Raw genomic sequence first — 22,348 nt, 5'->3', positions numbered from 1 at the left:
CAACAGCAGTTTCCCTTTCCATCTGGCAGGATGAGCAGACTGGAGTCAAACAAAGGCTGAGGACTGAGCTGCCTTCACATCTTTTCCAATTACATCACTTCAGCTTCCAGAAAAAATGCTCTCATGTTTGTCACTGAGCTGTTCAATGTCTGATGTTAAAGATTTGAGTACCAGCAGAAATTATAGGGATGTCAGGATGGAGAAGGAAGGAGAAGGGGTGTGAAGGCAAAGGAGAGCTGCTTCCATTCCTATTGCTTCTCCATCATTCCCAGAGATCAGACTTTATTAAATAAAAATCTCAGAGTGCTTTCCCTGACCATCTGAGGGAAAATAGCCTGGAATATTTTAGACTTATTTAAGATTCCATGTTCATTTTCTGCTGCAGACAAGCAATGCTTGAGAGACTAAACACAGCTCTGGAGAGATCAATCACCTGTGAGGAAAAAACCTGTGCACTTCTGACTGACCCAAACAGCTCTGAGAGTTTCTGTATTGGCAGAGTTCTCACTGATGGCTCTTGCAGCATGAGCACAACAAGCACAGCAGCCCTGGTACAGGTGGCTGCTGTACAAACACATAAAACACTTTTATTCTTCAAGCTTTTAGCTGGAAGCACTTGGAGGTCACCCAAAGTCAGACACTTTCTCATGACAGCACAAAGAGGGTTGAGGGGGATGAAAGGAGCACTCTCCCCTCTCAAGGGCCATTAGGGTTTGAGCCTAAAATATTAATTTCTTCACTGCACACAAACATTTTAGAAATTCTGTCTGTCTGTTATAACCCTATATCCATCCCTCACAAGAGCTTCACACCACAGAATCCACTGCAAAGGGACCCTGAGGAATCACCCAGGTGCCTCCTCTTCACTCATTTAAAGGAGGCTACAAAAAAAAAAGTGATTTTCTATGGGAATAAAGCAAAATCTACCTGGCAGAGTGTTAAGGGTTGCTGGGAAGACAAATGCACACAGTTCTGACAGGGATAGGGCCAAAACCAGCCAAGTTCACCTCACTCCCTGGGATCCAATGTGTATGGCACTGCTCTGAGCTGCCCTTGTCAAACAGGCACAAGGACTGGGCCTGGGAGCAGAGTAAATAAAAATACAGATTCTCAACAGTGTTCCTGTGCCTTAGGGTGGGGGGAAGAAACCAAAAGTAAATCCCAGCTCAGCCTGGAGGACAGCACAGGTAACCTCTCCACTCCAACACGCTCAAAGTCAAACTGAGACAAGCAAGTAGGCTGAAGAATTTGTTTACTGAAACTGCTCAGGCATTAAAATTGATCACTTAATTAAATTTAGTCTTAAGTTACACTAACATGAATTTGATTAATTGAACCAGTAAGGAAGCTATAACTAATTGCTAATTAGATACCCCACCAATATATGACAGTAATTGCTTCATCAAAACATGAATCACACAGTCCTGACTTTGAAGAAGCATCTGCTTGGATGTTCAACTACTCCAATAATCATTTAGCTCAGGTTTAATCTATTTTTAAACTCAAGAAGATTTCCCCAAGTTTAAGGATTTTCATCTCTGTGCTGATGGATAAATTAGCTAAACACGGGCAATAAATTAACATAAACTGACTCCAAAAAATGAAATGTCATCCTGTACAAGCCTAAAAGGATTCAAGCACCTTAGAAAGTCTCTAATACCCAGAAGTGTCACCTCAGGGGTTCACAGGGTGCATGCTCACAGCAATAAGGGAATTAACAGCTTCCTGCTCAGCTTTTCCAAGGTTTAAAACTCTGGGATGACAAGGGATATGACAGAAGCTTCCTCCATCCACACTCCAGATCCAAAGAACGGGCTGTCTGTGACAGGCATGGAGGTCAGCTAGGATACAGATCAATTCCTCACTTATCAGAAAACAGGTGTGTTGTTACAACAGGGGGAAGTAAAAAAAACCCGAAACAAAATTCCAGAGATCTTATCCTGATCCATAAAACACCACACGAGCAGATAAAATATCATCTACCATGAACTGTTCTAGCTCTTCAAAAAGACTCAGTTCCTATCCCATAAAATCCCCCAAAAAGTTATTCTTATTTTCACTAAAAAAAATTTTAAAAAGAAGAAATCAATCTCTCTGATGCTTTTCCAAGAGTGAAATAAAGTACCATGAGCACACAGCTGATGGAGGCATCAGTAATGGATTTCCCTTCCTGAAACTTTCTAAAATGCCTTTAACTCAATTGTAAGCACTTCCACCAACCCTTTATTGGACTGATTGCACATTTACAGCTTCTCTTCTCCTGTGAAACTGGGATGGCAAAAGTAAACAGCATTTCAGGAATTCTATAACCAAGTAAGAAAAGTAACAGCAAACACTGGGAGACTGTGTGAGAGCAAAGGAGAGAATGGCTCATCTGATGTGCATCTACTCCCCAGAATTTACCCTCTGTCCATCAAACCTCTGGTGTACCCAGAGAAATAATAATTCAGGTGAATACTGGCACTGACTTGGACTCAGAAGCTTTCCTTCAAATGGTCACAGGAGATAGGAACAAGTCAGGAAAAAAAGAGAAGAAAAACAAAAAAAAACCCTAAGAAAAACGTGATTCACAGTCTCATTCTCTACCCTGGTGAGCAAAGCACAGGAAAAGGTGATAGGCTGTCGACATGGTTTATTTTCAGGAGAAAATAAAAAGGCAATAACAGGCAAATGCATGCAGGTGAGACACACACAGAATCACATTCTGTCAGCCTTAAAAGACTTTTACCTCAGTGTCTCCAGGCTATGGCATGCCAGATGGTGTAAAAATCCATGAAAAATACCAATTTGGATGTTTCCTGCACAAGTATCTCTCCCCTTGTAATACCAAAAACTAAAACAAAATGTGTCAAGTGCTGCAGTTTCTCCTAAACATCTTTTAGTTCTTCAATGATCTGCATTTAATTTCCCCCCAGTATGACTAAAGGGATTTTAGTACAGGAAAAGGAATAAAGGGATTGAATGTAAAACTGATTATTTGAATTAGATGCTGTGGGAAAGGAAGCTAAGTTAACTCCATCACAGGGGATCCTAATCCCTGACAGAACACAGAGACTGCCACCTGCACAGGGGGTACAGGATTCCAAGCTGACACCAATGGAGTCAGCAAATACAAAAATGCCAGCCTGAAACCACGTCTTGTGCTATGTGTGATGTGTGTCCACAGCAGAACACCCAGGGAATGGCCATGGCATGTGCTGGAAAGCCAGGGCAGGACAACACAGGCTTGAGCAACCACCAGCTCGTGGGTCTGATCCTCCTGCAGTCAAAACTTAGTCCTGGAATCCATGAAATCCTCACTGATCTTCACCATACGGCTACCAAGGGCTCAGCTGGCCAGGTAGAAGTGCTACCACACTGCAGGGCTGCCTGCACTGGGTTTGAGAAGGAATTATCTCCACTGGAAGGCGTAAAAGGAGCACAGCCTGCAGAAAGGTGAACCTATTGCTTAATAGCCACCAACTCTGAAAGGAAACAGCATTTATCTACAGCCTCAGCTTTGATGCTTGACGACAGAGATAAACTGATGGATTACCTGGTAATTATTTTGGTTTTGTGACAGCCTCAGTTGACTTGAAGATGTAAAATGAGGAGAAAAGGTACTTCTGGCTGCGCTGGCAGGGTTATAAATCGTGCTGGATGCTGTGTGCAATGAGGTCCGTGCGGGCAGGTGGAACTCTCTGCTGTGGTAGAGGAGATTGTCGGGCCCGTCGCGGGCAGGGCCCAGCTGTGCCCCGCAGCCCCCGCTGCGGCCCGGCCCGGCCGCGGCCGCGCTTTGGTTGTCGCCGCGGCCGGAGCCGCTGCCCTCACAGTATCTGGAGTAGCTCTGGATCTGCGCCCCCATGGAGGCCAGCTCCTCCTCGCGGGCGTACTCGTCCTCCACGTCGCCCGTCTCCATGGCGATGGACAGGCAGCTGCCCTCCAGCGAGGGCGCTTTCTGCGCCGCGCTGCCCGGCACCAGGCGCTGCGGCTGGTCCGTGACGGCCAGCGAGAACACCTCGCGGATCTCCAGGTTCTGGGTGCCGCAGCCGGGCTCCCTGGGGTGAGCCCTGGGCCCCGGGGCCACGTGCGGCGCCAGGGCCGCGGGCTCGGCCTTGTGCAAGCGCTGGCACGCCAAGGGCTCGGCCCTGCAGGGCCGGTGGCAAATCATGGGTTTCTGAGGTAACACCAGCTCCGCCGTCTGCACCGAGGAGCTGCCGTAGCTTTTCTTCGTGTGACTGTAGATGGAGTTTGCAGAATTGAGTACGCTCGTTTGCCTGGACAGAATAATGGTCTTTTCCCCCACCAAGAGGGAAGCGTTCTTACAGTGGGGTACCTGCCGTCCCAGAGGGATGTGCTGCTGCTGGAAGTCCGCGTCGCTCTTGCCCGGGAGCCGTGGGATGGAGGTTTTGTGCAGCTCTGCCACGGAGGCGTTCGTGTGCTTGGCGGCTCCCGGGCGGCCCGAGGAGCCGGCGGGGCTGTAGATACCGGTCACTATCACGTCGTTGTTAGAAGAGGTCCAAGAGGATTGCTGGCTTTGGGATCGAGCGATATTCACCACGTTTCTCACCGCTGCTTCCGGGGGCACGGAGGGAGTGGCGGGGGCAGTGCCTGGGGGGGTGCCCCCAGATTCCACGGCGATCTTGCTGCTCATCTTCCGCCGCTTGTTGCCAACCCACGTCTGCAAACAAGACAGCAACGCCAACAAACACAAAACCAGGCGTCAAAGAGGCAGAAAAGAAATTAGCAATTCCATTTTTAAGCAGGTCTGATGACATGTTAAGTGTTCGAGTTGAGATGTAAGTTTACAAATATGTAAATCATGTACTGATTATGCAGTGAACATGACAGGGTGGAAATACAGGCCTGAACAATACAGGGTAGAGATCCAGGCCTCCTCTTTGGGATCCACAACTCATACACAGGACAACCCCAGCCTCAATTCCAAAACTCCAGCTTCTCAAAAATCCTGATGCCTCCTGTCTTGAACTGTCAAGATTTATTTAATTGACACCACCATGACTAATTTCATACAGGAAAAAAAAACATCTCTGCCATACACTATTCTGCTCTACTAATTTTTTGTCAAATTTTACAAAATGTTTAATTTGAGGCACAATTTGTAACATGCAGTAAAATGTCAGTTAGTGGTCAGCTTTGCAGTCCCATTCTCCTGACCAATTGTACTTAGAGAATTCATGTGCCTATTATAATCCTATCTGCAAGTGCCAGCTGCAACTCAAGTATCATTTTGCAAAGAACTAATCACTGACCAAGAGTTTTATAGGCTAAAAAGAAAAAAAAAGGGAAAAAGGGGGCATTAGGAGAAGCAAAAATGATGGGTGTAAAGAAGAGAAAGGTAAGATCGTGCTAAAATGTGACAAATGCAGGACAGACACTGGATCTGTCTCCATTCTGAAGTAAGAAAAAGTTGAAGTGCTGCAAATCAGGGCTCAGGAAGGGAAGAAAGCAGAAGGAATGATACTTGATTGCAGGAAGGGAAATGGAGAGGGAAGGGAAACATGAAGATGGAGAGAACTGCAAGGAGAGGGGAGCTGGGCTGCCTCCTCTAGGACATTCAATCAGCACAAAAATAGCAAAGCAGCCCTGGCTGCACCATCAGCATCCAGATTCCTGTTACAACTGCCTGCCTGCCCCAGGGGCCTGAACCCCTGCCTGCCTTTCACGGCTTCTACCACCTCCAGCTGAGAAAGTAACTTTTAATGTTTGCAGAGCTCTGAGAGAGGGGAATCCAGGTAAGAATTTGGGAGCAGGGTTGTTATTGTCAATGTGCCACTGTTAAACCAATTAAAAACCAACCCAGACTGGCCCCCCTTGCTCCTCCTCAGTGTCCAGTGTCACAGCAGCTCCTGGGAGCTCCAGTACCCTTTGTTATTTTTCCATCTAATGCCTCAGGATTTCTATTTCTGCTCCCTCTCGGACAACAGCCATTTTGTTGTCTAGTGTTTCACAAAGGGATTATTATTTCCCTTTCTGTGGAATTCATAGACTCTGGAAGAGCCCCTGTTAGCACTGGGACATTCTTGTTTTATAGGAAAAGAATGTCCTCACTGTGAATAACCACAAAGGACCACAATATTTATGATTGTGATGTGGAATACAAGTGTGACAGAGTGCATCAAAAGAAATAGTTCCACAGTTGTTTCCCCCAAATATATTAATTTATAGAAACTTATTTAGCTTAAAAATAGTTTCTTAATAACATGACCTTGCTCTGATACAATACATTATACAAAGTTTCTATATGGCAACCCACCCTATAATTAATAAATAATAACTTTAAAAATCCCAACAAAAGACAACAAAAATCCTTGTGCAACCCAGGCCCCTGCTAAATTCAACAGTCATGTGAAGATATTTCAGTGAAAACAAACTCTAAACAGGCTTGCTGGGTAAAAATGAATGTCACACACACACACACACAAACTGAAGTCTGATTTAAGACAAGGATAAAGTGAGAGACTCCAGACCTCTGTCTATTTTATGTAATGCAATGAATGTGTATGCTTAACAAATTTGGAAGGCCTCAGTACTTACCCTGACCACGCTGAAATCCAGTTTAGTTTCTTGTGCACACTGCAATATGAGCTGAAAGCAATTTTTACTTTGATTTGTCATTCCATTTTCATAGTAACGCTGCAATATCCTTTGTTGTTCTACAGTAAATACAGAACGCAGATTCATCTGAAAGGAAAAGGAGACACTGAAAGCTGGGTGGGAGCTGCAGCTGTGCAGGAGGCACAGCTCTCATATGTGCCTCTGACAACGGTGAGGACTGACATGTTTTCTCTACAGAACCTTTTACCAACACTCTCCCTGACTTTCCAAGGAAGCCTCTTGCAGTCAGAGTTGTGTCAAGCTGAACAGGTGAACTGGATGTTTGGAACAACAGAGACTGCTTTGCACAAATAAATAAACATTACAGGGTATTGGTAAGCTCACGAGGATCTAGTTTGAAAAATAAAGTTTCTCCCTTAAAAATGTAAATGAAATAAAGGCTTTAGGCAAAACAGAGAAACATCAGCAGCTCCAATATTGGCAGGTCTGTTTCCCACCCCTAACAACAAAAACCAGATACAATCTGGTATAAAATCAAGGTGAGTGACACGAGTAAAGTTTCCACTGTCTCCAACTTCAGCAACTCCTGCACTCCACAAGAGCCAGTCCTTCTGCTGTGTCAGTACTGGCACTTCCAGCTGCAAAGTCACAAGGATCAAGGACCAAAGACCAATTTGGGGGAAAGCCCCCAAGGAAGGGCTTTGGGGAGCCCTGGTTTAACAGAGGAGGGACACCCATGTCCCAGGCTGAGAAAGGCTCTGCTGCTGTGACACCCCCTGAAGGCTGGAAATCTGCATTTTAAGAACAAGTAAGGGTTGTTTTCCTGGGATATAACCAATGCTGGCTTCAGGACCTTGGGATGTGCTCCTGCTCCTTGGCTCTGTCCAAAGTGGTGCTCTGTAACAACAGCAGGGGTGAATAACAAGGGGCAGAGCACTTCAAAGTGCCAGCAGCAAAAACCCCACTTTAATGTTACAGCCTTTTTTTAGCCAGTTTTCCCAGTTATTGTGTTTAATTCTAATTGGTTTGGAACTTTCTTGCCACTCAGTTCATTGGTTAGAAGGTGCTTGTGTGTGCACAAGCTAAGGCTCTCTCTTTACACAGGTGTTTACATCTTTTCTTTGTGGATTCTCATGGGATAGAATTCTTATTTTTTATAGATGCCTTCTTGCAAGAATAGACTGTTATGCAAACTGATTCCCATTCTTCTGATTCCTTCTCATGGGAACTTTACAGGCTAGCTGTTAATTCAGCTGAAATAGCAAGGGCTGGTTTTACAAGGCCTTTCTTTTATAAGGTTTTACCTCTACACAACAGTGCTCAGGAAGTCAACCAGGATGAGAGGCTCGGGTTCCTCCTGGGCCAGCAGCAACTCCTCAGGTCAGTTCCCAGCACTGGGTCCCCCTGAGTTTCACTGTGAGGACACAGGAGGTGGCCTGGACAGGGCAGCACTTTGATGAACTCATTAAACCAGACATTGCTTTGTTCTGTGTGAAAATTCATGCCCTGGCTTGGGAAAGGCAAACATTATTGCCAATATTATCAATATTATCAAGCACACAACAGAGTCCTAACAGCAAACTGGAGCTTGATGCTCTCGTTACACAATCTCCACAGGCAAAGAATGCAATCCTCTGGGTAGATATCAGAAAAGAAGAGCCTCATCTTCACAGATTTCCAAGGCAGGGCCTTTTTTTGTCCCAGACAGGAGGCCACCAGCTGACACAATGCAAGTGCCAGCCAGGAACAGCCTGCATCCAACGTGGTGCCTTGGGAAGCAAAAACGTCACCAGCCACAAGTTATTTTAATGCAGTACATAAATCACAAGAATACAGAATGAACCAAAGGAGGAGAAACCTGCCAACATCCAGTAGCAAAATAAAGAGGATGAGGGAACCTTTTGTAGCCAAGCAGTTTTGAAAATTCTCAATGGAAAGGAGAGGGGTGATCTACCTAACCTTTGCAAAAGAACTGCTTCTAATAAAAAGCAAATAAAATTACTAGGAGCTCAAAAGCATAAGCAGAAATCCAACTGTTTTCACTTTATTCTCCAAGATGATTATACTATGTCATGGTAATGGATGTTAAGAGTTCAAGAGGCCTGTATAAAGAAAGAGATTGATATCTAGAATTTGGACTAAAACACTTGGAGACCAGAGCTTTGACTTCAGAGTTTACTTTCCTCTCTACGTCAACAGGCAGTAGAAAAATCAGTAATTACCAATTTGTAAAAATTACTGTTTCTTTGAAATAAAGGATAAAATAGAAGATGATTTTTCAATTACATTTTTTACTTCTGTTCTCTTATTCCCCCTCTCAATCCAGTGCATTATTAAACACAGCACCAGCTGCATTACAAGTCAGGTTTGAGTTCTGCCTCCCCTGAACTTTTATTCAGTCACAGCCAGAGCTGGCCAAAGGAGACTCTTGCTCTGAATAATCTATTCCTTAAAGAAATTTATAGCAAGCAACAGAGGAGACAATTATTAGTCCATTAACAGATCAATAAAGTTCATCATAATCTACTTTCTCATGTTGAGAACTGCCTTCAGATCTCCCATGTGGATACACAATGACAGGGCCACTGAATGATTTACATCACTCTGAAAGAACACAGAAGAGTTAATTTTGTGATTCTTTTTCCTCCTGCACAATTGGCAGGCCCCAGCTTCCACTCCTGTCTACTCCTCTTTCAGTACCAGTGCTCCTGTTTTATTCAGTGGAGCTCAGTTCCCACAAATGACCTCATCAGAAACAGTTCTGAAACTTCCATCTTTTCAGACCCTGCTGAAGTGACCCCAAAGCTCCAGCATTTCCATACACAGGCCCATCACACTGTGCTCTCCAAACAATTCACCAGCTGCAGTGGACACTCCTCCAATGGCAAGATGAATTTTTAAAGCCAGACCTGATGACCTGCGAGGGAAGACCCATGTCAGGTCCTTGACATGTTTTTTAATTATGTGGATTTCTATATCCAAGGTCACTTCTGTGTTAAAATGCTTTCATTGTTGGATTTGACATCTGTAATTTAGATAAAGACAGGGTGGATCATTTTGATTAAATCACTTGAACTTCAGATAAACCCTTGAGCATTGCATGACAGGCTTGGCCCAGCTAAGCTCAGGAGAGGTCATGCTCTGCTTTAATAACTCATTTTTACAGTGCATTTTAATCACTCATGAACTACACCTGCCAACCAAAGTCCTGGTAAGATTCCTTGGTAGCCTCTGCCTTGAATCCAGTAAAGCAGAACTCAAAGGTTCCCTGCAGAGACCATTAGAAACTGATTTGAATAAACAGATTACAGGATCCTCCAACCACAGAGTTATGAACTGAGTCATAACTGCTGTTTACATTACAACATCTTCAAACAAGCAGGTGAGATTTATTAAAGCTTTTTGTGTCATGGATATACCAAACCCTCAGTCAATGGACAGTTCTGTACCATCTTCCACCAATTCCACACCAGTGTGAAGGACACCTGGCAATATTCTGTCTCTGGCAGGTTGAAAGCTCTCTGATTAATATTATGTCACCTGTAAAGTGCACATGGAAATCAGTTTGCTGTCTGCAGTTCTGAAGTGCTGATTCTGAATACCTGAAGCAGTACCCTGTGTTGAATAAACCCATTGACAGATGTTTGGGAGCTCCCCTGGAAAACCAGAGTCCAGAGCATCCCATTAATCCAGGAAGAGCTGGATTATCTCTGCATATCCCACCTGCACAGGCAACAAGTTCTGCTCACTGCCTGTGCCTGTGCCACCTGGGAATTCACCTACACTGAGGATATTCACACAGCTGTGAGAACAGAATGTTACTGGCTCTGAGACAAATTAATACAGGATATGTTCATCAAAGGATTACAGCGATTATTTTTTGGGGAAGTATTACATGTTCAGCATCACTTTTCATAATTAGAACAAGATATGAGCTCTTACATTTTCTTTAACACAGGAAGTAACTTGCAAAATGCTAAATTAACTGAACATTGAGGCATCAGTATGAAAGGAATGAGCAGGTCATTCACCTTCAGCACAGACTATTATTCAAAACAACCTCAGTAACTTCCAAGGGAATAAACTCCTTTTCCCAATCTGTGCACCTACAGAGCACTCCAGTCTCTTCAGGATTTCTCACCTTTGTCTTGAACCTCAGACTCCAAGTTAGAAATCCACATGGATTTTTATCATAATTTCATTTTGATCTTGACTTGCCAAGCTTAGCAAACAAGCCTGTGAGCTTTTGGGAAGCCAGGTGTCCAGCTGGTTGGCAACACATTGGCACTGAAAAGAGAGTTTGTTACAGAAAAGAACTCTGTGAAATTTAATAAAATTCAGGTAAAGCACTATGCAAACAAGTTCCATGAATGTAAGTTGAATTTTCACTTTAATAAAAGACAGAGGTGGCAAAGCTGTATTTAAGGATTCAACATCTGCCTGTTCTAATAAAATAAAGCAGCCTTGGCCAAGTGTGTTGGTGTCTCTGGCAGAGCAGAGAATAACCCATGAAGAAAGCTGAAAAAAGCAGGTTTTCCAAGGCTTCCCTTGCCCCTGCTATGTCCCAGGCCAACCATCACTGGTAACTCTGCACTCCCATGGTCTCCCAGCCCTCAGCCTGCTGGGAACCCAACCATATAAAGATGTTTTTTCACTGTCTTTCTGAACTGAACACTAATTTAAAAATCTGCTCATTGTAAGATTCCTCTGCTGTGTCGTGGTCTGGGAGGTGTGAATGGAGTCCAAGTGCTGCCAGGCACTGGGGACACTGGGAGATCCCAGGCTGTGACTGAAAAGGACAAAGATGGGAACTCCGTGGCCTTCAGTGTGTCCCAAGGACAATTCCATGGACACCCCGTGACTGTCACCAGCTCCTCAGAGATGACATTGGGCTTGTTCTTACAGCTGAACTTTTTCAAGCTTCTTTAGTGCCTTGAGCAACTCCTGCTCAGTATTTCCATTCCACCCCTTCTCTGGGAATGAGTGGAGAGGGGAGAGCACGCAGAGCTCCAGCAGAGCTGGTCCTGAAGCCGTGGTTGCCTCATGGAACAGGTACTCAGTGCACAATCCCAGGGTTTGCTGCAAACCCAGCCCTTCCAACCCATTTACTTCATCCAACATTCCAAAATCAGCAGTCTCTCCACGGAGACCTGGTGAAGCCAGGTCATTCCTTTTTAGCAACTAATGGAAACAACTCAGTGTCAAGGAGTGCCACAAAAGAAAGAGCAAACTATAAGGAAAGGGGGAAAAATAATGTAACCAAATAATTCAGGAGTTACTGAGCTGTTCTGGAATTATTTGAGAGATCTTGGGGGAAAATAAAGAAAAAATAAAGGAGCAGCATAAGAAGGAAAAATAATTTCTTCCTACAAGGTACAGCAGTATGGTCTTAGTCTCCAAAAGTCCTTAAATGTTTGGATTGCTGAATCAAGTAAACATTTACAAGGTAGATCTTTATGCTAATACGAATTAATTTGAAAAATAGGAAACAAACCCATAATTATACTCACTTCAAACAGCAATAGAAACTAGTCTTGGATGTCAAATAAATAATAAATTAACTCAAGAGTACAAGCCACCAGGAAGAAACTAAGTATAAAAATATGTATGGTATAACACATTCTAAAACTGTCAGGGATTAACACAGATTGATAAAAGGGAATAATCAGTTTCTGAGAGTTTTTTTTTCACTTCAGCTCCAAAAAGTCATTTTCCTAGGAAAAAAGTCACCTTACAAAGACTATTTCTGTTTTAGTCTCTCCATCTGTAAGAGGTACAAGAAAATCGGCACACTCCCAATTTATGTTTTTTTTTGTTCCCTCCACAGATCTCCAGTGGCAAAAAATAACAAGTCCTAGTGCCAATATAAATGTGAGACAAAACTGGAACTATGGAAAGAAAACTACTATAGACATAAATAAAACAAGACTGCAGTAGTGACACTATTCCTCCAGCTTTAGAAACTTGAACTGAAAGAATCTCATCCACTTTCCACCTCTGCCAAAAACTCACCATTTTTTGCACATCCCAAATGGAAAGAAAACAATCAACCAACCAACCCCCCAACTTACACACTATGTGGAGATACTGGACACACATCAAGCAAGAACCTTTAATAATCTGAATTTGTAGGTTGGTGCCTCTTTCCTACACAGGCCAAACCAGTTACAAGCACTCACTCTGAGGGCAGTGGATGAGGCTGATGCTTGGGTGAGTGCAATGTACACACCAGCTTGTAAAACTACTTTTAAATATCCGTGACTCGCAGCATAATTGCTTCCCTCTCCACTAAGTACAGCGTTTGGAGGATTGTATTACAGCCCTACCTATAAAATGCAGCCCTTTATTAGGGACAAATTAGACAGCCCTCAGTAACTTAATAACATAATAACCCATGACCACAACACTGCAGGTTTATGCATCCCATCCTGCTTTATTGATGCAAATGAGACTCCTGACTGCAGCTGGATTAGCCACATGTTTTAAATAAAGCGTGTATGTGTTTTGTAAGACCTATGTCAGAAAAAAGGGAAGAAACATTACAATGCAGTGTTACTTTGAACATGTGAGCTACTTCAGGACTGCAGCTGGGAGGATACAGCACTACTTTAGGTGAGTTGTGTGTGATGTTATCCATAGAATGAGAAGGGGACAGGGCTGGGACTGCTCGGGCAGGGGAATGCCACACAAGCACTTCCAGGGGTGAGACCTCCAGAACAGCACAGCCAAGGACACATCCTCCTCTTCCTCACCCTCAAACACCTGAGGGACAAAAGCGTGGCAGCACAAGGCCCCTGTCAATCACCGCTGGCTGTGCCTGGCACCACAGCAGGCCAACACCATGGAATCACAGAAGGGTTTGGGGTTGGAAGGGAGCTTAAAGTTCATCTTATTCCACAGCCCTGCCAACACAGGCACACTGAGCCACTGGGGACACCGGGCACTAAGGACTGAGGCACCCATGACACAAGAGAACACAGTCTTAAGCTTTGCCAAGGTCTGTTTAGGTTGGACATTAGGAAGAAATTCTTCATGGAACAGGTGGGAAGACACTGGCAGGGGCTGCCCAGGGAGGTTTGGAGTCCCCGTCCCTGGTGTCCAAGGAAGGATGGAGGTGGCACTCAGTGACAAGGCGGGCATCGGGCACAGGTTGGACTTGGTGATCTCACAGCTCTTTCCCAACCTCAGTGATTCTGGGATTCTGTGATTCCACCAGGGAATGAGGCAATTAGCGATGACAAGACCTGTGCCAGGGGAGGTTTAGGATCGACATTATAAACAATTCCTCCACAGAAAGAGTGCTCAGACATTGCAAGGGTCTGCCCAGGGAGGTGGCAGAGTCCCTGTCTCTGCAGTGTTTAAGGCAAGGCTGGACGTGGCACTGAGTGCCGTGCTTCAGCGGCCGGGCCGGTGTGCTGGGGATGCCGGGGTGTTTCCCAGGCTGTGTGCCCGCGGTGTTTCTGTCCCTGCCGTGTCCCTGTGCCCGCGGTGTTTCGGTGCCCGAGGCACCAGTGGCTGAGGGGCCGCTGCCGGGCCCGGCGCGCACGCGCAGAGCGGCCCCGGCCGGCGCAGGCGCGCGGGTCCCCCCCTAGCGCGCGCGGAGCGGCTGCGCGCGCACGCGCAGTTCCCCCGGCGGCTCCCGGCGCGTGCCCGGCGCTGCCTCCCCCCCCCGCTCGGGCCCGCGCCGGGGGGGGCGGGAGGCGCAGCAGCGCCTGCGCGCGCCGGGCGGGTCCGCGCGCGCGAGCCCGCGCGGGCCTCCCCCCACCCCCACCGCCGGGCCCGGGAGGGGGGGGCATCGCCGGCATCATCATCATCATCATCACCACCATCATCATCATCACCATCATCATCTTCTTCCTCCTCCTCCCCTCCCGCCGTGCCCCTCCCGCTCGGGGCCCCGCCGCGCTCCCCCCACCCCGGGAGGGCTCCCCCGCGCTTACCGTGCAGCGCGGGGCCGGCGCGGGGGCTCCGGGCTCGGCCGGGCTCGGCTGGGTCGGTCCCGGCGTCACACAATGAAATCAGCGGCCCCGATCATTAATTCTCATCATGATCGTGACGTGCGCGCAGACAGCGGCCAATGGCGCGCTGCGATCAGCGCGGCCCGGACGGCGCCCGCCCCCGCCGCCCGCCGGGGGGGCGCGCACGGGAGCGCCGGCACCGTGAGGGGACGGGGCGGCCGCAGGGCCGGCCCCGCTGCGGCCCCGGAGCCCCGCACCGCCCCCGGAGCCCCGCACCGCCCCCGCGCCGCGGGCCCGGCCCGCAGCACCCTGCGAGTGCTCCTGGAAAGCCATCCCTGAGATCTGAGGGGGAGAGACAGGGAAGGAGCCCGCGATCCGTGTAAATGTCCCCAAGAGGGTGGTGCCGGCTCTGCCCAGCGACAGCACAAGGGGCAGTGCCCATAAACTGCAACGCGAGAAGTTCCACCTCAACACCAGGAAGAACTTCCTTCCATGAGGGCGGCAGAGCCCTGGAAGGGTGCGGAGTCTCTGGAGACATCCCAAACCCACCCGGACACCTTCCTGTGCCACCTGCTCCAGGTGACCCCGCCTTGCACTGGGTGATCTCCAGATCCTTCCAGCCCCATCCATCCAGTGATTCTGTGGGTGGCCATCCCTGTGACCCCCACGGCATTGGGCAACTCACGAGGAGACTCCCCAGTGAAATCCAAAAAGCTCCATGAAGGACCAGGGCTTCATTTGCATCAATAAATATTATAATGCACTCAAGAAATAAACCTTTTGTTTCCCAGGATGGATACATTTGGTCTGGGAAGGGAGGAAATGCTGGTGTGTCCAGGTGCAGGGCAGGTGGGGCCAGCACCTCCTCGGGGCCACGGCCAGAGCTGGTGACAACACAAACCGCACACCCTCACTCCTGTGTCCTTACAGGGTCCAGGAACTGCCAGGTGCATCAGTGCCAGCCCTCTTTTGGGCTCCATTTCCCTTCCAAATGGAAAACTCCTCAACAAAGGAGCAGGAAGCACCCTGCTGGCCCATTCTGATGGATTCCGTGGTAGAAATCATGTAAAATCACTGTTTATTGGCTCGGCTGTAGGAGCACTGTGAAGTCAGCAGCAGATTTGAGACCTGTGTTCATTCCAAAGCCTCCAGACAGGCCATATCCCTACTCCAAATAGTTTCCTCTGAAAGTCACGATGTTAAAATATTAAACAGGCAATTAATTTTGTACAATGCTTTAATCAGAAGTACCAGTAAATATTTCTGCAGGACTGAAATGAAAGAATTGCTGCTGGTTCTCTGTAGTCAGGGAGGAGAAAAGCAGACAGTGTTTATGTTTACTTTAAAATTGCAAGAAGTTGTTTACATTGTTTAAAAATTTTAACACGGATTCTGAACTAGTGGTGGCATCCCTCTGGGGAGTCGGTAATAGATGATCTTTAAGGTCTTTTCATCTGAAACCATTCTGTAATTCTATGATGTAGTAAACATCCTGAATTTAGTAGCAGGATTTTAGGGAGAGCCCATACATTTAAACCCTAAATCTTCTGTTGTGCTGCTTTGTCTCCTGGATATGTTCCCTTCCTCTGTGTGCCATCAACACTCGCCCTGTAAAAATCAAATACAGCAACCACAAAACTTCTACACCACTGCTTTTATAGAAAAGAATTGGTTTGGAATTAGCTGTGGAACGATTCCTAAGAAACTTGGTATGTTTTGTTCTCATAATATCTGCAGCTTGGGAAACAAAAATGGTGAGACAGTCTCTCTGACATCCCTTGAAAAATACAGTGGTGTTTGATAAAAAGCAGCTTATTAAACTCCTTTAAAATGGTGGATAATAGAAAGTAATATTTCAAGGACTTTAATTTGACTAACAATGGGCTTACAGGTGCTTTTTCTATAGTTTTCATCAAAAAACTCATAGAATCGTTCCTGAAGGAGACATGAGATGTGTATTTAAGTTGTCAAAGAAACCAGTTTGCAGACTTTCAGCCCCAAAAGAAGATTTATTGATCACAGTAATGTTCTTTACAATATAGGAGGCTGAACATACAGGTTAACAAAGCTGCTGCTGTTTGCAGCAGAGGAGTGACAAGCTCCACAAAGAATTGCATGTAATGTATTTCCTTCCCTGGTAATGCCTCTTAAGGAGCCAAACTTTGAGAAAAAAAAACCTATATCAGAATGAAATAAACCAAATATTCCTCTCCTGCCACCAGATCTAAATGCTTTCTCCTTCATTAATGACGGATTTAAATTAACAGGGGCTGGCAGATTGGTCTGGTGGTTTAAACAGCAGCCTGGAACATGAAAGGAGTCCTTCCATCAGGGAGTCAGCATCAAAGTGAGACTGTGCTGCGGCTCCTGTGCAGGAGCTCATTAAACTGATGAGCCCAGCTCACCATTAGTGACTTACCCCGTGTGGTTCTGCCCTGGGGCCAGGGCTGGGCGTTTCCTGCCACAGCTGGGAACATCTGCATGGCTCCCTGGAACACCAGGGAATGGATTCCACCCTCAGGAACCCAGCTGCAGGATCGCACAAGTGTTCCAGAGCTTTCCCTTTTCCAGCAGCTCGTGGGTTCTCAGACTTTTAGCAGGTGAGAGGAGTCTCTGTAGGGATTGCTCAGAATTCCTGGGCAAGGACTTGGGAGCTGCTGTGTGACAGCTTTGGTCACACACTTGAGAGCAATGGCTGCTATTTCCATTTCTCTGGCTTTTTGTGGAGTCTGGAAAACACTGAGGCAGCCACAGGGGCAAACCCACCCCACTGCACAGAACCTTTTCCCAGGACAGCTTTATTCACTTATTGTGCCATTATTTAGGGGATGTTTTAAAGGATGTAGCTCTAAGCCAGACCTTGGGCTCACCGATAAAGTCAGAGGCCTTTCAAAAAGGAGTGAAAACAGGGTTGAAAAGAGCCCATTTTCACCTGGAATTTTTGTATTTGCAATTCTCCATCCCACTGAGTAATTTGGCTCTGATGCTGCTCCAAGGCATGAAATCATGGGGCTGCATTGCATCAGCCAAAAAGGGACCTGGATTGAATCTGTCCCATGTCCCCAAAGTGTCCAACTTGTACTTGGGAAGATGTATGGAGAATCCAGTGTGGAAAAGCCTGGAGTTGATCTGGTGCTTGACCAAGCTCCTTTTGGGAATTTCTTGCTATCATTCATCCTGAATCTTTGGTAAGTTCAACCCTTGTAAGAGATTTATGAGATTTCAGCTTCAGGAGTTGCCACAGGAAAACCCCACTGGTCCTTTCATTTTGTTAGAAAAGTGTATCAGCAGTTCCCTGAGGAGCTCCTCACGCAGTTCTGAGGCTTTATCCCCTCCAAGAATGTGTCTGACCATTCCAAAAACCCTGCTAAAGCCAAGATATGTAATATTTACTGCTTCATATCTCTACAAGGCTCCTTATTCTGCCACAAAGGAAAGTTTGAAGTGATTTATTCTTTAAAAGATTATTCTTTATAACTATGTATTATTATTATTAAATTATTTATTCTTTTGAGTATTCTTTTGGTTGAGTCCACCAAAATATATATGTCCTTCTTTTCCTGTTGATGCCATTGGATTTCCAGGGGTAAAAGTTGCTTTGAAAAGCAAGTTCTTGGTTTAGGTTCCTGCTCTTTCCCAGGTTTTCTGCTCAATGAACACCCAAAATGACAACAGCAATGCTCATTTTACAGAAATATTATAAAGACATAATATTGGGAGTACAGGGGCGTAGTGAAAAATCCACTAAAGCAGGAGGTTCCGTGCGAAATGGTGATGGAGAAAGGATTACAGTGTGTTAACCTTAGGAAAAATGTTAATATGGAAAATTCCATGCAGCACATTTTCTGCATCTAAAAGCCCAGCCAGAATTAGTGGTCTTACAAGATTTACAAATTTTCTGTCTTCTTTGAACTTGGTTTTGCCATATTAATTAAAATTACTTGTTAATCCTCACCCAGTGCATAAACAAAGCTCCCATAAACTGAATCTGTAAATATGTCCTTTGTGCTGGTATGGAAAAAACAGCTGGTGCTTATGGAAAAAAAATGGAAAAGAGCATGGCTGGGTAGATATTTTAAGGATTTGTTCCACTTTTTATCTTATTGGGATATTTTTAAGAAAATCAGGGATGCTGTTTCCTTGCATTTTTATTGCCTTTGATAATTTTTCACACACTGAGCAGGGGAAATTATGAACTCGAGGAACATCTAAAATGCAATACACCAAAAATTTTTACAAAGAGGGACATAATTTCTGTATATTTATTTTTCACCCATTAGTATTCCAAGCATAGAAAGTTTTATAGTACAAAGAAAAAGTTAAATTATTTTTTAAATAAAAATGCAAACAAAACCAGGCATGAGGAAGCAAAGAACCAGGGATAGAACCATCATTAAAAAAATAATCCTATATAGCCCTCCCTTTTGTTATTTATCTTTCCCCTACAAGCCCAATTCAATTGGTGAGATGGTAAAGGTGATGTCCAAGCAATTCTTATTTCCCATTATTTTTTTAGAAAAGAAGCCAATAAAACTTTGAGTTGGGATCTTCAAAGCATTTATTAGTTTAGGCAGCACTTTGCTTTTCTTTGACTTGTATTTCTCCACAGGTTAAGATGGTTTTTCCATGTGCTCAGGTCTCCCAACATCAAACATTTCTCTGTTCCTTGTCTTCTACCCGTGGATCCACACTTTATTCCATCTCCACCAAAGCTTGTGCCTTTCCCCCTTGCTACCAGTCCTTATTTTTCTCTTGTACCCCTGACTGGGCTGAAAGAGCCTGAAAAGTGGGGATCTTTTTCCCCCTTTAAAGTAGTGGTTGTCCCTAATTCTTTGGAATAAAAATAACCATCACCTGGCATTTCCTTCAAGTGTTTCTCCTTGCTTCTCTTCCCTTGTTTGATGTAGTCAAGTTCATTTTTCTCCTCAGTTACAGCAAGCCAAAGTAAGGGAAAGAAATTATACAATAAAATAAAATGTAGGTTTAGTTCTACAGGAAACAGCGCTATAAAAGCAGAGATGAAAACAAAAACTTTGGAATCAATTTTACAAATAAAATAGCAGTACAAAGCACCTGATGGTCCTCAACAGCTCCACATTCCTGTTGAAGAAGAAAGGTGAGAATCTGAATGATTCCAAGGAAATCCTTTCACCAGTGTTGAACCACAAGCACTTCCAGAAAGAAATACTCAAACAATATTAACCCCACTGGGAGCCCTTTGGGTGTCCTGCTGAAAATCACCTCCCAAAAGTACAAGATCAGCTAAAAATGCCAGTTCTGGCAGTGCCAGACTTCAGCAAGGAGGGAAATCCATGAGACAATTCCCATGAGACAATTCCCATCCCTGCTTGGCTGATCCATCCATCAGTTTGCAGGTGGGGTTTCAAGAGAAGGCAAAGTCACAGGAGAATCCTGGTCAGAGGAAGTGTCCTCCTCAGGAAGGAGCCACTCTCTTTTGTATAGATAGATAGATAAAATTTCCAAATAGATAGATAAAATTTCTAAATATCTGTTCAGTCCCACAGCACCACTTTTATTTTACAACAAGACTTTGTAAGTTTAAGTCTTATCACCAACTGCTATCCTTCATTACAGAGTTATCCTGCATTACAGAGTTATCCTGTTAAATATGTTTACAAAGTAATCTTCCATCTTTGTCTTTGAGATAACAATAAAATTGAAGTACCGATGGTTTGATGCCTAACCAATATTTTTCCCTTTATTGTAACCTTGTTTTCTTTCATCTACAGAGGAATTTGTTTAAATGCAAATTATTTCTTTCATGAAAGAAGACAGCTTTTGTATGAATCACTATTTGTTTAAGTAATTTCCTTAAATGAAGGAAATTAGTGGTACTTGTGGTAGCACTACATTATTGTTTCCAACCTGTTTTACTTCCTCTCCGTTTAATCTTCTTTAATCTCAGCCCAGATAAAATGGAATGATGTGACATTAAAGGGAAGCTTTTGTAAGAAGAGGGGAAGGTTATTTCCCAATCCCTGGTGATGCAGTTTGTGCTTTGGGGTTCCTGATCGATGCTTCTTCAGGAGCAGCCATACTCAGGAAATGCCTTCAATCTCCTTTGAGGTGACACAAAACGCCCAGCCTGGTTCAGGGGCAGGTGCAGTCACTGTCACCCAGCTGTCCCCACAAGGCAGAGCTCTGGGTGAGGCACTTCGGGGCACAAATGGAGTTGTCTCCTTTTAAATGCAAGATAAGAGCACAGGAACTCAGGACAAATCTCTTGAATCATATCAAAAGCCTTTTTAGTCCTGGCTGACTTTTTGCTGGGTGTTTTGTGTTAGAGCACAGGAGTAACTCCCCCATAGTGATCCCCACAGCTGGAATTCCAGCAGGCAGTATTTGAGATGATAGAAATGCTCCATCTATCATGTTTTAGTGCACCAAGGATAGGCTGTGGGATTTGAGTCTCCAGACAGTATCAAAGGTTACTGACCAGGGAATTTCCAGTTATGAAACCTTAATTAATGTTACTCCTCAGAATTCATCAGTACCAATAACTGGTTTTGATCTCTGTATTTTCAAGTGAAAAATATATATTTCATACATTTTATAATAAAATAATAATAATTTATTTTACACTCACATGGACATTTTGCTTCATTTTGCCCCCACACTGTCCTTCTGGGGTCTTTCTTCCCCCAACCCCAGTCTCTTCCAGGACCCCCTTGCAGCCCCCCTGGGCCACCTCAGTCCTGGCTGTGACCCTGCTCTGTGGGGAGCAGCCACTCCTGGCTCCCTGGAAGCAGCTGCTTCCCCTGTGCCTTAACACATCCTTTAAAAAGAAAAAGCTTTTTGATAGAATATGGGGGGCAAAACCGAGCTGTTAGCAGTGTATTTGAGTAAAGCTCCCAGAGCAAAAGCAGCAGTGAGCTGTCATGCCATGGAGCTGATGGATTTGCTCAGCAGCCCTAAATCACTGTGTTTATCTCGGATTCCCAGCTAATGAAAAGGTGCAGGGTGCTGCAAGCCACGGAGCTTAAGCTCCATTAACGAATCAATTTCTGACTCTGGGAATTAAAAAAACAGGGAGGGAAGCTGTGGTCACTTGTACAGTTTCAGAGGAGCGGGGCTCAAAGCACCATTTCAACAGCAGCAGGAGAATTGGGGGACAAAGGAGATGCCAGATATCACTGGGTTTGTTGAGGGAACAGAGGGCAGCGAAACAGGGCCATGAACGTCCAGGATGTGCTTTGGAAGTGTGAAACAGGGGAAGGAAGAAATAAATGTATCATTCTCAATGGGCTGTGGGAGCTGCAGCCCAGCGAGCAGCATCTCTGCATCTCTGCCCTTTGTAGGGCTTCAGACAGGGGTGGGAAAGGTGCCCTTGTGCCATTCCCAGAGCTGGAGGTGTCCCTGCTCCTGGAGCATCTGCAGGCACCCGGGGTCGTGCAGGTGTGCCAGGGAGGCTGCAAAGGCAGAGCAGCTCCGTCCCAGGTTAATTAGCTGTGCCCTTCAGCGGGGATTAGGAAAGATTTGAGAGCATCTAAAGCCAGGGAGGATTGAAGAAAAGCAAATAGCCCAACTTCATGGCAGAGTCTATTGCCAGGGATTCGACTTAATCGGGATCTGTGTCAGCCTCCTTGATGGGCCCCCTGTAAGTCCTTTATGTTAGGTAAACATTTGCAAATGAACTTTTTGTATTCGTGCCTTCATTTGGGAAAGGGGAAAAAAAAAAGGAAAACCTTACCTGCAGCACTGGTGTCTGAACTCTACAGAAACATTTAGACCTTTCAAACTAAATGTCAAGTTGTTCCTATTTAGTCAAATTCTTGCAAATTTAAGCTAATTAACATAACGGCTTTCCAAGT

The 22,348-nt window shown here is 45.2% G+C and overlaps 1 protein-coding gene across 2 annotated transcripts in view; it reads right to left on the bottom strand.

The window, feature by feature from the left end:
- HDX (highly divergent homeobox) overlaps positions 1–14,765 on the bottom strand; it is a 40,447-nt gene extending 25,682 nt beyond the window's left edge. Inside the window, exons 1-4 of one of the 2 annotated variants that reach the window (XM_071442190.1) lie at positions 14,499–14,765; positions 10,700–10,845; positions 6,538–6,684; positions 3,536–4,660 (exon numbers count right to left, since the gene is read on the bottom strand). In XM_071442190.1, coding sequence (XP_071298291.1) covers positions 3,536–4,660; positions 6,538–6,684 — 1,272 coding nt within the window. In that variant the 5' untranslated portion in view covers positions 10,700–10,845; positions 14,499–14,765. The remainder of the gene's footprint in view (positions 1–3,535; positions 4,661–6,537; positions 6,685–10,699; positions 10,846–14,498) is intronic. The other variant, XM_071442189.1, reaches the window with a different exon arrangement.
- Between the last annotated feature and the right edge of the window lie 7,583 nt (positions 14,766–22,348).

The sequence above is a fragment of the Agelaius tricolor genome, unplaced genomic scaffold (genome assembly GCF_023055355.1).
Source record: "Agelaius tricolor isolate 1412-34295 unplaced genomic scaffold, bAgeTri1.0.p SCAF_17, whole genome shotgun sequence".
In the NCBI taxonomy this organism is placed as follows: domain Eukaryota; kingdom Metazoa; phylum Chordata; class Aves; order Passeriformes; family Icteridae; genus Agelaius; species Agelaius tricolor.
Note: the sequence above shows the minus strand (reverse complement) of the source record. Positions and strands in the feature narration are given on the sequence as shown.